The sequence below is a fragment of the Zonotrichia albicollis genome, unplaced genomic scaffold (assembly GCF_047830755.1).
Source record: "Zonotrichia albicollis isolate bZonAlb1 unplaced genomic scaffold, bZonAlb1.hap1 Scaffold_254, whole genome shotgun sequence".
NCBI classification, from domain to species: Eukaryota; Metazoa; Chordata; class Aves; order Passeriformes; family Passerellidae; genus Zonotrichia; species Zonotrichia albicollis.
Genome location: NW_027428428.1, coordinates 5331465 through 5347223, shown reverse-complemented (window position 1 = coordinate 5347223; position 15759 = coordinate 5331465). Strand labels below are relative to the sequence as shown.

The window sequence follows — 15759 nt, the reverse complement described above, 5'->3', positions numbered from 1 at the left end:
ACCGGGTTTTGAGGCTGTGATCCCACTACCCGGGTCCGGGGCACCGTTCTGTGGGCCAGGTCTGGGGTCCTTGGTCTGCCCACCCAGACTGGGGCCAGGGATTCTGTCCCACCCAGTGGTGCAGGTCCAAAAATCCCTCTGCTGCTGCTGCTGCTGCTGCTGCTGCTGCTGCTGCTGCTGATCTTTCTGGGGAAAAAAAATAAAAAAGGTGAACAGAGCTACCAGCTCAAAGTACTGGAAAGCCACGAGTCAGACTCAGCCCAAGTGATTCAATTAAGGACAGTGGCCAAGGCATTCCAGAAATTTTCTCAATATTGTTTGATAATTATCAATGGATTTTTTTAAATAGTTATTAGTGATTTTTCTTTAGCAGTTCTTTGTTTCAGGATTCTGCAAGTCTGTTTCAGGACCAAAAGGGACCTGCAGGGATGTCAATGATCAACACCTTCAGTGACTGGGATTGTACTGGGATGCTACAGGGATCATACTGGGAGCAGCTGGGCCCATGCCGGGGCAGCTGAGGAAGACTGGGATCATACTGAGATGGAGTTAGAGCCTGCAGGGGGCAATTGAGACCATACTAGGGACAGATGGGATATACTGGGAGTGACTGGGATCATTCTGAGGGTGACCAGGAGCAGCTCTGAGCAACTGGGATCATTCAAGGAGCAACTGGGAGGAACTGGGAGTGACTGGGTGCGTGCTGGGGTGATTGGAAGCCACTGGGCTTATACTGGGATGAACTGGTATCATGCTGGAGGTGACTGGGATCATACTGGCAGTGAGTGCAACTACACTGAGGCTGACTGGGAGGGGTTGTGAGCAAATGGGATCAGGCTGGAAGGAACTGGGAGTTACTGGGAATGTGCTGGAAGGAACTGGGGTACACTGGGAGAGACTGGGAGTGACTGGAACAAAAGTGAGGGTGAAAGGGAACAACTGGAACCATGTGGAGCACCATGTGGTTCATACTGGCAGGGACTGGGAGCACACTGGGATCATCTCTGGATCATACTGGGAGGGACTGGACTAACACTGGGAGTGTCTGAGAGTGACTGGGAACACACCCTGCAAATCATTCCCCAGCCTGGGGGGGTCTGGGAACAACTGGGAGCAAGTAGCATCATACTGGGAGTGACTGGGTTGATATAGCTGGAGGCAACTGGGACTCTACTGGGAGTGATTGGAAGTTATGGGATTATACTGGGACCATACTGGGAGTGCTGGCATGTGACAAGGATCATACTGCAGCTTCTTAGGCTCCTATTGGTATTGAAAGGGAGCAACTGGGAACACACTTTGGGCTACTGGGAGCAACTGAGAGAAACTGGGATCATGCTGCAAGCCAACTGGAGGAACTGGCAATGACTGGATGCATGATGGAGGCAACTGGGATATACTGGGCATGACTGAGGTGATACTGGGATAACAAGCAAATTCCTGGGATCACTGTGAGTCTGGGAAGAACCATGGACATGCTGAGGGAAACTGGGATGTAGTGGGAGTGTTTGTAATCATACCGGGAATGACTGGGAACAAGAGGGACCATGCTGGGGAGAACTGGGACCATGGTAGGGGCAACTGGGAGTGAGTGAGAGTGACTGGGTCTACACTGGGGGCAACTGGGCATGACTGGGATCATGCTGGCAGGGACTGGGATCACATGGGGAGTGACTGGGACTATAGAAGGGACAACAGGGTTCAACTGGGATCACACTGGGAGGAACAGGGAGCAACTGGAACCATGATGGGGGCAACTGGGATCATACTGGGTCATACTTGGACTGCACTGAGGGTGACTGGGAGTGGCTGTGAGCGACTGGGAGTGGCTGTGAGCAACTGGGATCAGGCTGGAAGCAACTGAGGACAACTGGGACTAACTGGGAACCTGCTGGGAGTAGTTGGAATATGCTGGGAGTGATTGAAACCACAGTGGGGGTAAATGGGAGCAACTGGAACCCCACTGGATGATAATGGGAGCAGCTGTGCCCATGCTGGGGTCATACTGGAACTGACAGGCATCATACTGGGATTGAGAGGAATAGTACTGGGAGTATCTGAGAGTGACTGGGATCCTACTGGAACCAGACTGGGAGTGACTGGAAAGGTGCTGGCTCTGGCTGGAACCATGCTGGAGGTGACTGGGAGCAACTGGGCCCACACAGGGAGTGACAGGGAGTCACTCTGAGCATGACTGGAATCATACTGGGAGGATCTACGAGTGACTGGGATCATACCGGGGTGGTTGTAACCATACTGGGAGTGACTGGGTGCAACTGGGATCATCCTGGGAGCCACTGGGATTACAGCAGATGAGAATGGATCCTGACTGGGGGTTACTGGGAGCTACTGGGCCCATGCTGGGAGGAAAATGTGGACACATTAGGAGCAACTGGGATCAACTGGAGGATACTGCAACCATGCTAAGGGGACTAATGACACAACTGGGGTAACTGGGACCACACTTTGGGCAACTGCCAGTAACTGGGATCATACTAGAGGCAAGTGGGAGTAAGTTGGAAAGACTGGGATCATTTTCAGGAAACCAGAACCTCACTGGGGCAACTGGGATATGCTGGGAGTGTCTGTGACCATACTGGGGGCACTGGAACCACACTGGGAACAGCTGAGACCATGCTGGGGGAAACTGGGAGTGAGTGGGACCACACTGAGAGGGACTGGGACTATTCTAGGGAAAACTGGGATCATACTGGCAGGAACTGGGAACAACTGCAACTATTCTGGCAAGAACTGGGATCATACTGGGATCACAGTGGGAGCAGCTGGGTGAGACTGGGATCACACTGCAGGTGACTGGAATCATACTAGGATTACCTGGGAGTGGCTGTGAGCAACTTGAATCATGCTGAAAGCAACTGGGAGGAAGTGGGAGTGACTGGGTGCATGCTGGGGGTGACTGGGTGTGAGAGTCTGTCAGAATTTTGCCTCATCTGCCTCACGATCATCCTTGGGAGACCACTGAAGAGAAGAACCCCCCCCGTCTATATCTGGCTCTGAAGGAGAAAAGTCACACGCCACAGGCCCTGAGACCTGAAAGCTCAGTGTTAAGTTATTGTTTTCACTGGTGTATTTGCTGTATGCTAAGTTGCACTGTGCCCCATGTGCAACAATAGCACCTTTGGAAGCTGTCCCATCTCTTGGCCTGGCTGGACTTCTCCTGAGTTTCAGGTGGTCTCCCACAGAAGACCCACACCTGTTTTACAACCACCGTGACAGACAGACGGAGATGTGGGAAGCTTTTCCATCAAGGACTGAGACATGAAACTCCTAAAAGGCCCCTCTGCTCCTTCCAAGGACTGGGACTGAAACCCCCAGCTCAGGGGAGGTGTGTGGGGGAGGGAAGCTGACAGAAGCGAGATGTTTGCCTGCGGGTTGTGACCACTGGAGCAAGAAAACAATGGCTCTCATTTACTGCTGAGAACATAGACTACCTGTTACATCTGTTCCCTATTGTATCTGTTTCCCCCTCTCACAATTTTCAGTAATAAAAACCTCTGAGTTAGCCAGAAATTTTGAGATCTCCCCAGCGTAACAGGTGGATCCTTGACTGGACTGGACCAAAGGACTTCGTCTCTGCATTGGTAGCTATATCCCCTCTCCCTCTCTCTCTCTCTCTCTCTCTCTCTCTCTCTCTCTTCTCTCTCTTTCTCTATCTTTTTCTCTCCCTTAATCCCTCTATTGCATTTTTGCTGTGGTTATTTCAATAAAATTGCATTTGTTTTGATTATCACTGCAAACCCCCTTGTACCGTGTTAGTTTTTGCACTCTGAAATCAGTCCTACAAACCATCAGGACATCTCTTCACTAGGATGGATCCTGACACAGTATACCCTGGAAAAGCTGCAGCCCACGGCTTGGGCAGGTTCCCTCCTCGCTGGGAGATTTAAGAGCTTGCTGGAGGCTGGGCCCAGAGAGTGGAGGGGATGGTGCTGCACCCAGCTGGTGTCCAGGCACTGGTGGTGTCCCCCAGGGATCTGTGCTGGGCCCAGTCCTGTTTAATATCTTCACTGATGATCTGGGGGTGGGGATCGAGTCCACCATTCACAAATTGCAGATGGCACCAAGCTGGGTGTGAGTGTGGATCTGCTGGAGAGCAGGTAAAGAAGACACAGCCTTAAGGTGCACGAGGGGAGGGTTAGGCTGGACAATAGGAAGAAGTTCTTCACAGAATGGGTGAGTGGGCATTGGAATGGGCTGGCCAGGGGGGAGGTGGCAGAGTCACTGTCCCTCTCCAGTGGCACTTAGTGGCATGGTCTGGGTGTCAAGGCAGTATTAGGGCATTGGCTGGACTTGATGATCCCAAAGGTATTTTCCAGTCTATTTGATTCTGTCATTCTGTGATGATTGTGACACTCTGGGGCCATTGTGACACTGCAGGGCCTCGTGGAACTGAGAGGACCATGGTGACACCGTGCAGCCCCATAGAACCAGGGGTACATTGTTGTGCTCTGGGGCCAAATGGAACCAGAGAGTACACTGTGACACTCTGGGTCCTCATGGAACCACAGAGACCATTGTGACACTGCAGGGCCTTGTGTAACCAAGGTGTTTCACCATTTTGGCACTGCAAAACCAAGGAGACCATTGGGAGACTCCAGGGCCCAGTGGAACCAAGGGGCCTTTCTGACACTGAGGGACCTCATGGAACCAAGGGGACATTGTGACACTGCAGGATCCTGTGTAACCAAGGGGCCACTGTGACAGGATGGGGCCTCAAGGGATCTGGAAGAACATTGTGACACTGTGTGGCCTCGTGGAAACAAGGAGTCCATTGTGACCCTGAGGGGACTTGTGGAACCACAGAGACCATTGTGACAGTGTGGGACCTCATGTAACCATGGGGCCATTGTGGCACTCTGGGGCCCCATGGAACCAAGGGGCCACTGTGAAACTGCAGCACCAACGAGAACATTGTGACACTGTGAAGCCCCATGGAACAAAGGAGTCCATTGTCAAATATTGGGGCCCTATGGAACCCAGGAGGCCAGTGTGACAGGGCAGGGCTTGGTGTAACAAGGAGGCCACTGTGACAATGAGAGGCCTCATGGAACCAAGGACATCTTTGCAGATGACACCAAGCTGGGTGTGAGTGTTGATTCTGTGGGAGCATAGGAGGGCTCTGCACAGGGACCTGGACAGGTGGATCTAGGGGGTGAATCCAACAATGTGAGGTTTAACAAGACAAAGTGCCGAGACTTGCACTTTGACCACAACAACCCCTGCAGACCTACAGGCTGGGGACAGAATGGCTGGACAGCAGCCAGGCAAGAAAGGGACCTGCAGGGACTGATGAACAGCAGGCTGGACATGAGGCAGTAGTGTGCCCAGGTGGTGAAGAAGGCCAATGGCTCCTTGCCTGGATCAGGAATGGTGTGGCCAGCAGGAGCAGAGCTGCTGTGCAAACACCGATCTGCCCCCAGCTCTGCACACAGACATTGCTGCTGCAGCTCCAGAGAACGGAACTCAGAGGCATCTATGAAAAAAAATTGGCTGGGAGATCCTTTAGTTCCTTTAAAGCCACAAGAGTGCGGCCCCTCATTGACACAGTCTCTGGCCACAGGGAAGTTGGAGAGAAACAAAATGAGAAATGGCAAAAACAATGGCATTCCTTTGTGGACAATATGAAAAACTAATACAAAGGAAAAAAAGAACAAACCACAACCAAAGCAACAAGAAGTATGAAAGATGTCTTTTAGTAGAAGTGATTGGCAGAAATTGGCCACTAGTTTACTGTTCCTGAAAGCATCCAGTGATCAGTCTCCACACTGCAGCCTTGAGCTCCTGGTTCCTCAGGCTGTAGATGAGGGGGTTCATGGCTGGAGGCACCACCGAGTACAGAAGTGACAGGGACAGATCCAGGGATGGGGACGAGATTGAGGGGGGCTTCAGGTGAGAAAAGAGAATAGTGCTGACAAACAGGGAGATCACAGCCAAGTGAGGGAGGCAGGTGGAAAAGGCTTTGTGCCGTCCCTGCTCAGAGGGAATCCTCAGCACAGCCCTGAAGATCTGTACATAGGAGAAAACAATGAATACAAAACAACCCAAACCTAAACAGGAACTACCAACAATGAGCCCCAGTTTCCTCAGTTTGGACTGTGAGCAGGAGAGCTTGAGGATCGGTGGGATTTCACAGAAGAACTGGCCCAGGTCATTGCCATGGCACAGGGGCAGGGAAAATGTATTGGCCATGAGTAGCAGAGCATTGAGAAAGGCACTGGCCCAGGCAGCTGCTGCCATGTGGGCACAAGCTCTGCTGCCCAGGAGGGTCCCGTAGTGCAGGGGTTTGCAGATGGACACGTAGCGGTCGTAGCACATGACGGTCAGGAGGAAAAACTCTGCTGAGATGAAGAACAGAAAAAAAAAGAGCTGAGCAGCACATCCTGTGTAGGAGATGTCCCTGGTGTCCCAGAGGGAATTGTGCATGGCTTTGGGCACAGTGGTGCAGATGGAGCCAAGGTCAGTGAGGGCCAGGTTGAGCAGGAAGAAGAACATGGGTGTGTGCAGGTGGTGGCCACAGGCTACGGCGCTGATGATGAGGCCGTTGCCCAGGAGGGCAGCCAGGGAGATGCCCAGCAAGAGGCAGAAGTGCAGGAGCTGCAGCTGCCGCGTGTCTGCCAATGGCAGCAGGAGGAAGTGCCTGATGGAGCTGCGGTTGGACATTTGCTGAGGCTGCTGGGGACCTGTTCATGGAGAAAGGACAGTGATAAGTCAGGAGAGGCTGCTTGGAGCCAAACCTGGTCCATTCCCTGTAGACTGTCCCTACAGCTGGGACTCACTCATCCCCCTTTCTGCTCTGGGGGGAACCTTTGTCTGCAATCAGAGCACAGTCACACTCCCAGGTCACCCTGGGATAAACCAGCCCCTGCCCAGATCAGAGGAACCCTGAATGTCTCACCCTCTCCAAAGGTGTCTGGGCAAGGTCTCAGCATCCCCTTGTGCCAAGGACACTCAGGGCTCCCTTGGCAAACCCAGCAGCGTTTCCTCAGCTCTGGCAGCTCTGCCCTTCCCTGTGGCACATTCAGGGAACTCCCAGAGGCTCTGGCACAGATTTGCACCAAGGAGGGGAGCTCAGAGCTTGGAAGGGCACAGCAAGGAGATCCCTGGCTGTGCCCATGATGGGATCTCAGGGAGGGGGCTCAGCTCATTCCCCTTTCCCATGGACTGCTTTGCCCACAGCCCCACAGGTGCCAGGGAAGCTTGGACACCCCATTCCCATGGACAGCCCTGCCTGGCAGGAATGCCAAGGGCAGTGCCTGACTCAGCTGCTGCAAATGCCAGAGCCTCCCTGAGAGCAGCAGATAGCAGTGACAATATCAGGGCAGGGCAGAACCAAGAGAAGATGTTGTGGTGCTGTGCCTGAGAGGGCAGGGCAGAGACAGCCAGGCACTCAGGACAGTGTTCCCGTGCCCAGCTGTGCCTGGCACCTCCCACACACCAACCGTGCCCTCATCCTGCCCCCAGCACTGCTGTCTTCAGCCCCCTCTCCTTTCCCGAGCATCTCCCTGGGCCTGGACATTCCCTCCTGAGAGGAGCCTTGTCCCTGCCAGCACTCATAGAGCCCATCCCAGCCTGTGTGCCCTGGCTGGGGCCCTACAGAAACCTGCCTGTGTGCAGGGCCCTGGCTGGGGCAGGCTCTGTGTGCAGCTGGGCAAGGGCAACTCAGGAGAGCCCTGCTGGGCCCTGCAGAGGTGATGCTGCTAATGTCCAGGACTGAGGAGTGGCTGAGGGCCCTTTGGGAGGCTCCCAGCAGAGATAATGACCACCCAAAGTTACAGTTCTGGACTCTCTGTAAATGTTCAAACATTCCTTTGATGATCCTGTGTGTCCCTTTCAACTCAGAATGTTCTGTGATTCTGGGATTACAATTCCTGTTCTGCTTCTCTTATCCCCCTGTTGTCTATAACCCAAAGAGGAAAAAAACCCCTTACAGCAGTGTTAGAACAGTAAAGTAAAAATGAGACATTTATTGGAAGCGTTCAGGTGTCCCAGTCAGGATGGGGCACATCCAGCTCCTGATTTCAACAATTTATTAAGGTTGGTTAATTTAGATATTTAACGGGAACCTCCAAAAGGAGATTCAGTATCCCTAGTTACACATCCCTGGGTCAACCCATTAGAGTAGGTCCAAAGGCTTCTTTGCCTTCACTTTTTTGACTGACTGCCCATATTCTGCTCATTCTCAAAACCGAAAATGCTCCTATATGAGGAGCATCCTATAATCCAGTTCCTAGAAGACTATATTTTATTTCAGGACTATATAAAAGAATAGGACTATACCGCATTTTAGCAATATATTTAGACAGTCAGGTTATTAAGAGAAAGGTAAGGAAACATACTAGAGTTAATTCAGGATTAAAACCATATAAGAATATAATAGTGGTTTAATACAGTTAAGAGTTTAGTAGAGTTAAGTAAGGATTAGAGAATTGTAATATGTAATAGTTATTCAGAGAGCTATGAATATATAAAATGTAAAAAACACAAAAATCTTTTTGTCACCACCCCAACGTTCCCATCTTTGTCCAAGAAGGAAATTGAAACACTCTCAGGAAGCTCCTGACCTTTACAGCAATCCCAGGCTTACCGTCTTTGGGAAGTGTCCTCCAGAGCTGTGTCCAGGCTGGTCTGGAGCTGGGAGCAGCCCTTCCCCACCCAGCCCCGCTAAGCAGCAGCCCCTGCCCTGCTCAGGGTGGCTCCTTCCCCCCACAGCTTCTCCCCAGTGCTGGGAGCAGCTCCCTGGGCCGGCTGAGAGCTGTCCCTGGCAGGCAGCAGAGTCCCTGCCCCAGCACAGCGCCCTGGGCTGCAGGACCCTGCTCTGCAGGACAGCCCTGGGCACCCCTGGCTGCAGCCCCGGCTGCTCAGCCCTGCAGCAGAGCCTGGCAGCAGGAGCTGCCTTGGGCTGTGCCTGGGCTGGGGCAGCAGGGAAAGCCAGCCCTGCCCTAGGGCCACAGCCCTGCCCTGGAGCAGCTCTGAGAGTCCTCCTGGAAGGTCCTAAAAGTTGTGGGATGTGCCAGCTCCAGGAGATCCCTGCAGGAACTACAGCTTCTCTTCCCACAGCCAGGGAATGACTGTTTCAAACCTGGGCTGATTTCTGCTCCAGTGAGCCCTGAGTGAGCTCTGCTCTGTGCTCCCAGCCCAGGCTGAGTTTAACCCCTCTGTGCCCCTATGCTGTGCCCAGGGTGGCTGCAGTCAGTGCCCCAGCCCTGCTGGGCTGTGCACAGGAGCTGCTCCTGGCCAGAGCTGTCTCTCAGCAGCGCTGCCCTTGCCAGGAGCTGCCTCTGTGCCAGGAGCCTCTCTGCAGGTTTTTCAAAGGACTTTGATTTGGCTTTTAACTTGGAGTCTCTGGGAGCTTTGTGCAATCAGGCCTCCAATTACTGCTGTAATTAGTCCCTGGAGAGGCTTTGTCAGTAACAATACCCAGTGGGGCTCATTAATACTTCAGGGTACTTTAGTTTTTTAAGGTATTTTTGGTGTTTCCCTTTTGATACAGGCTCTGTGAGAGCTTTGTACAATCATGGCCCCAATTATCTGCTTTAACGAGTCCCTTGAGAGCTTTGTACTGACACTCAGTAGTGCTCATTAATACTTTGAGATACTCAAGGTTTTTAACGTACTTTGGATTTTCCTTTCTACACTGAGTCTCTGAGAGGATTTCATGCCATCCTGGCCTCCAATTCTCTCCTCCAAGGAGTCCATGAGGAGCCTGTGTTGGGGATGGACCTCAGAGGGACACATTCATGCCTCACAACACTTTGGGGTTTTTGTCCGTCTTTGACTCCTGGAAAGGTTTGTGCAATATCCTCTCAGGCCCTGAGGTTTCAGGGCTCAGGTCCAAATGCACCATGGGGCTCATTATGATCAAGTACATCCTGACAAACCATGGTTTTGCTTTGATTTCCCTCTACTGTAGTGCAGTTCACTAGGAAGTTCTTTTTCTATTGTTACAGAGAAATATTTCAAATAGCTTCCAATAAATCCATATTCCTGTTTTAAGGGTGTATGGTTCTCTTTAGAGAAGAAATGATAGCAGCATTCTGTGACTGATAGATGCAGGGGCTTTCCTAAGGAGGTCTGGCCTGGTCAGAGAAGCTGTGTCTTGAGATCTGACCCAGTGTGGAGAGCCTTGCTCCACATTTCCAAACCCCATCCTGTCTCTCCTCACTCACCTGGGGTCAGCTTTGCTTGGAGAACTTGCTGCACTCAGCCAAAGTGGGGTTTTTCTTCTTTTATTTTAGTAATCTAAAACTCCTAAGCTCCCTGTTGAAAACAGACACCCCCCTCAAGTGTGTATCAAGCCCAAGCTGCCACCAAGACCACTCCAGCCCTGCCCTGGGCCAGCTGTGAGGATGTGTGGAGGCCCAGGGGCCCACCATCAGAGTCTCAATCCCCCAGACATGGAGGACTGGTTCCAAACAAGAGGAATAGGCTTTCAGGTTAGGGTGAGACGCTTTCTTCTCCCATTTATCTTCGCAGGCACATGATTTATGGCATGTTATGTTACCCCATTAGCCCATTGGCCTAATTATCCTAGTTCAACTCCTATTGCCCACATTTGTTTAGCCCTAGAATGTTCTTCTCTCTCTGTCCCTCCATTGGCCCTAGTTTGCTGCATTCCTCCACCTTTGTTTCCTTATTGGCTGACCTGACTTCTGACCCCTCCTCTGCACCACTTTCCCCCATATCCATTGGACCCTGACCCTCAGCTCCACCCTCACTACCCCATATAAGACTCTGTTCCCTCAGCCTACACCCTGTCTTCATCCCTGGACCCTGTTCAGTTGTGTACCCTGTTCCTGTACCAATAAACCCAGTTTGCGGGAGATCGTATGAAAACCCATCCTGCCTGTTCTGTCAGCTTTCTAAGGTAGCAGTGAGCTTTGGGCTCATGAGTGCTGGATGCTACAAGGGCCTCAGTAGAGCCATGATGCTACACATGGTGCCCAAACAGGGACCTGATTTGTTAAGGTCCCCGGTAGCATTTCCAGCAGTGATCCTGCCAGCCAAATGTCACTGGAAGCTGTACCCCTTCAGGTCAACCACCACACTGAAATGAGACTCGATTTTTATTGAATCTCACTGAAGAAGTCGACAATCCCCTCAACATCTGTGGGACCAGCTTTGCTGACAGCCCCACAAGCCCCACTTTGGCTGAAGATCGTGCCTGTGAGACTGAGAGTGAGTGACTGAGTGGCAGAGAGCTCCCAGGGGTTTGGTCTTTTGATTTTCCGTTCCTGTGGATGGGCATTTCCTCTTTCATTGGGTGCAGCTATGGGAAATAATCAGTTCCAAGCTGCAAAGGATGTTTTTGTTAAGTTTTGGAGAGTTTTAAATTTAGAGGGAAGTTCATTATCTGAGGCGAGTTTAAAAGGTATTGTTCATGGTTATTTGAGGAGTTTCCTGATATCTCTGTTGATTCTATCTATCAGTTACCGTTTTGGGATGCTGTTGGGAAAAAGCTTTATATTTTACAAACACAAGGGGTTTTAAAAGTTAGGAAATTTTATCTGTTGTTTCATTCAATTTATAGGATCATTTAACGAGTTCATGGTTCAAACCCTTTGTCTTGGTTTATTCAACCCGCCCCTCACATTCCCTGAGAACAGGACGGGAGATGGAGCCCGCCCTTTGGCACAGACAAGCCATCTGCCATCTGCCATCTTCCCTCCTTTTCTGTCCTCTCCTCAGGGTGGTAGTGGCCATGCTGCCCTGAGATACTCCCTTGACCACATTCCTTCATCCCCTGATCCTAATCCCTCTTCCTATAAATCACAAGATGGCAATACTCCTGTTAGGGAGATGTCCATTTCAGATTCCCTCCTGCCTTCATCCCCCTTTCCTGCCTTTTCTCTGGGTACCTCCCATGTGATGGATCCCACCTTGACGTCAAATTCTGCCCCTAGAACTGGACATGGAGCCAACTGGAAGGAAGCCAGTTTTGCTACCAAAGGCATTCAACACAGAGTGTTGCCAGTCTGCCAAAAGCCCTGCACTCCTCCAAGCAGACCTGCTTCCTCCACAGAGGAAGAGAGTGATAGCTTATCCGAGAGTGAGGATGAGCCCAAGGATTCTTAGAAGAGGATGCAGAGAAAAGCCACAAAGGAGGGGGACTGAGAGGTGGTATCCAAGATTCAGGTGGCACCTGTGCAGTATAAACACAGGCCAAAACCTCAATGGGAATCTATTCCCCAGAGGGAAATTATGGATTTACTTAAGGACGCAAAAGATTATGGTAGGGGTTCTCCCAGTTTTAGCCATTTACTGGACATGACAGTTTCTGCCCACATGATGGTACCATACAATTTAAAACTGTGTATGAAAATTATATTGTCACCTGCTGAGTCTATTTTGTGGAAAGGACTTTGGATAAATAAGCTTAATGAATTTCCAAAAGGTTATGTTAAGGAAGGGCAACAACACCTCACAATGGACCACATTACCAGGGAAGGAGACTATACTAGACTTCAATGTCAGGATAAAGTCCTCCCCGGGTCAATACTGGAAGATCTCAAAGTTGCTGCACGGTCCACCCTCCTCCATACACCTGATGCTTCTACACCCCACATTGACTTCAGTGATATTTGCCAAGGCCTGGACAAGAGCTATATCAAGTTTATCAATCACCTTATGAAAGTGCTGGAAAAACAGGTAGATGATGAAAAGGTCCAGTGTTGGAGATTTTTTCAGGGATGGCCTAGAAGGCAGCTGTGAGGAGCAGGTTCTCACAGCCTGTTTCTGTAAACAGCAGAGGTTCTCAGGTTATTTTTAATTACAGGTAAAAGTGACAAACATGAAGGCCTTGAGAGCCTAGCACATCAGAGTTCTCAGGCAGCTTTCTCATAACAAGTGGATGTTCTATCTTTGGCTGTTTTGGGAAAGCAAGAATAATTTTGAGAACTCAAATCTTGGTATTGGAAACATAAGGAGGGGTTAGTATGTTATCTCTGACCTATTGTGAGCTCAGATTTTGCAATATGCATGAACTTGATTAACCCTGTTATAAAAGGTCATTGATTGGTTAATAAATCGGAGTCGATGGCTGACCAATGCAAGGTGGGTCGTCTCCCTCCAGCTTCAATATATGGTGACCCTGGACGTTCTATTGCGGCGCCACGTGGAGTTGGAATTACAGGTCAGATCCTTGCAGCAGGGCGGCAGGAAGACACGATAAAGGGATAAAAAAGAAGCTGATACGCGTCATGTGCCTCGGGTGATCGTAAAAGACGAGCCCGACTGATACGTGCGGCACGAAGCCTAGAAAGAGCTGCAAAAGCGCGCGCTATTTAGAGGTAATGGAAAGGCAAGCCGCATATGATCTTTTATTTGTTTTTTTACAAAAGGGACAGATTAAGGGGATGAATTTGCAAAAGGATTTAACGGGACTTTGGACTAATGGCTATGCTGGAGGGATTTTCCTTGGCCTCCATATGGTTTACGACTTAACAGGATGGCGTGAATTCGGTGATTTATCATGGGAGAGTAGTAAACCCGTCAAGACGCTGAGCAAGCTATGGGGGGAGAGCCGGCGCCGCAGGAGAAGCCGTGCCGCGCTGCGGAATCCGAGCCGCCGCAGCGACAGGGAGAAGCCGCGCCGCGCGCCGAGAACCGGGCCGAGCCTCAGGGGGAGCCGAGAGTGGCCGAGCAGCCACCGGAGCCGAGAGCAGTGGTGCCGCGCCCCGCGCGGAGGAAGCCGCCGCGGCTGCAGCGCGGACAGAGCGTGCACCGCACCCAGCAGCACCAGCAGCGCCGCGAGCATGCCGAGCCTGGCCCTAGCGGGAGCCGAGCGGAACCACCGCTGCGCCGTGAGACCAGAAGTTTTTTTTCGCCCGCTCCGACATCGCAGGGAGCCGAGCACCGCGGGGGGAGCGGGGCCGCCGCGGGGGGAGCAGCCGTGCCCCGCAGCCAGCGCCAGGCAGCCACCACCAGCACCCCAGCGCAGAAGAAGCTGCGCCGAGCTCAGCGCGGGGGGGCTCGGTCCCCCTTCCGACACGCACGCCACGAGACCAAATTAACTCTTGGTAGCTCTGCTCTAATTTTAAGCTACTTAAATCTGTTACCTTAGTTTATATGTATTTCATATTCATTTTCATAAGCTTTGGGTTTTCTTTTTTCCTCTCCTGCTCAGACTAGTAGTAAGCCAGGTGAGAGGAGACTGCTGCTGTTCTGAAGTGGTTGATTTAGCTTGTTGATTGAAAACTTAGATTTGCAGTTTTGTGGTTTACCAAGAAATACCAGGACTCACTCTCTTCTGCCCTTTTCAGCAGTATTAGTAATTCAGTGATACAAGTTAGTTACCAGCTTAGAGTGAAGCTGAGAAAAGTGGGCACAACTTTTACCTTTCCTTGCTGCTACAAACAGGGCCTTAGCTATGAGGGGCCCAGGGCTGGAGTGCACTGGGCTAAAGCTCCTAGGCTCTCTCTCTCTCTCCTGTCTGTGCAGTTTCTGTTCTTGCCATGTCTGTGCTTGGCTGCAGGTAATCCGGAGCCTTAAATAAGAGCCTGCAGTAGCCTAAGCTCCTTTAACTGTCTTCTCTTAATTTTTAGGTACCTTTGTTTTGAGTTTCAGAACACTTTATGTATCCACTCTCTAATAATAATAGTTTCAAGAGGTTTTGCATTTCAAAGTGCAGACAGATCTTTCTATCGGGCTTTGGTTTGATCCTAAATGCTGCTTTTAAGGATTTTAAACAGTGTCTTACTCCAGTGGTATGCAATGTAGCTTTGCTGTTCCCTGAAAGCTAAATTAGGAGTAGTACACATTTTGAATAAAGAAAAATAGTTTTGGTATAGATTAAAAGTTTTACTAAATTACTGATATAGAAGGTAATGCATGAACACAAACTTTAAATAGTGTATGTGTTTTAAAGATTTAAGCTAAAAAATGTCTATTTTACACAAGGAAAACATCTGTTGATGTATTTCCTCAAAGAGGCATTTTATAAAAATGCTGCAGCAAAAACGTGAGGAAAGTTGTTTTGGTTTAGTATTTTAGAATTAGGCCTATAAGTAAGTTATAGTAAATGCCATATTCTATTTTTATAGTAAGTTTTGTTATTACTAAGTGACTTAAATTGAATTGCTTATTAAGTATATTTAAGTTATATTGAGTTTAGGTCACATAGAATTTAAAAGTAGCTGATTTTTTAAGTTTAAGAAATGTTAAATTCTGTAAAATGTTGAATGCTGTTAAGGTTTTAATTTCTGTTAAGTTTAATATTTAAGTTTAAAATAATGTCTAAATATTATTGAGTTTAAGTGATGTTAGATAGATTTATGCTTTTGTGATAGGTATTCATTTTATGACCTGTGTGCAAAGTTTTGCTGTGAATATTAGAGGATAGTTAAAAGAAACAATTAGAAGTATTTGTGATTAGAGTTATTTTTGTTTCAAATATATCTGCTATTTGAGAATAGAAAGCAAACTATCTTTAGCTTATTTTTATGAATTATGTTAGCACACTTAAGTTTTGCTTGAGCCTTATAGCACATAGAATTTTTCTGATTCTTGTTTAAGTTCTATTAGAGTTAATTGATTTTACATATAAGTTTTGTTGATCTTAAAATAAGCCTGTTAAGTTTAGATATTTTAAGTGTTTTAAATGCATACTAATTTTTTGCTACTCCAAATCAACCAAGGACTGAGAAATAACCCAGCTGATGCCATTTGAGCCAAAGGATTACAGTCTGTAAAACTGATCTTGAACTTTTCTGAGAAACCCAAGGAAAAGGTGGATGTGAAAAC

General features: G+C 49.5%; 1 protein-coding gene across 1 annotated transcript; it reads right to left on the bottom strand.

Moving 5' to 3' along the window:
* Positions 1 to 5748: 5748 nt before the first annotated feature.
* LOC141727767 (olfactory receptor 14C36-like) lies at positions 5749 to 6681 on the bottom strand. Its single transcript, XM_074534051.1, has one exon. The coding sequence runs from the start codon at positions 6679 to 6681 to the stop codon at positions 5749 to 5751; it is 933 nt and encodes a 310-aa protein (XP_074390152.1).
* Between the last annotated feature and the right edge of the window lie 9078 nt (positions 6682 to 15759).

Coding starts and splice junctions, on each gene's coding strand:
- LOC141727767 (XM_074534051.1), bottom strand. CDS start 6,681: ATGTCCAACCGCAGCTCCATCAGGCACTTCCTCCTGCTGCCATTGGCA.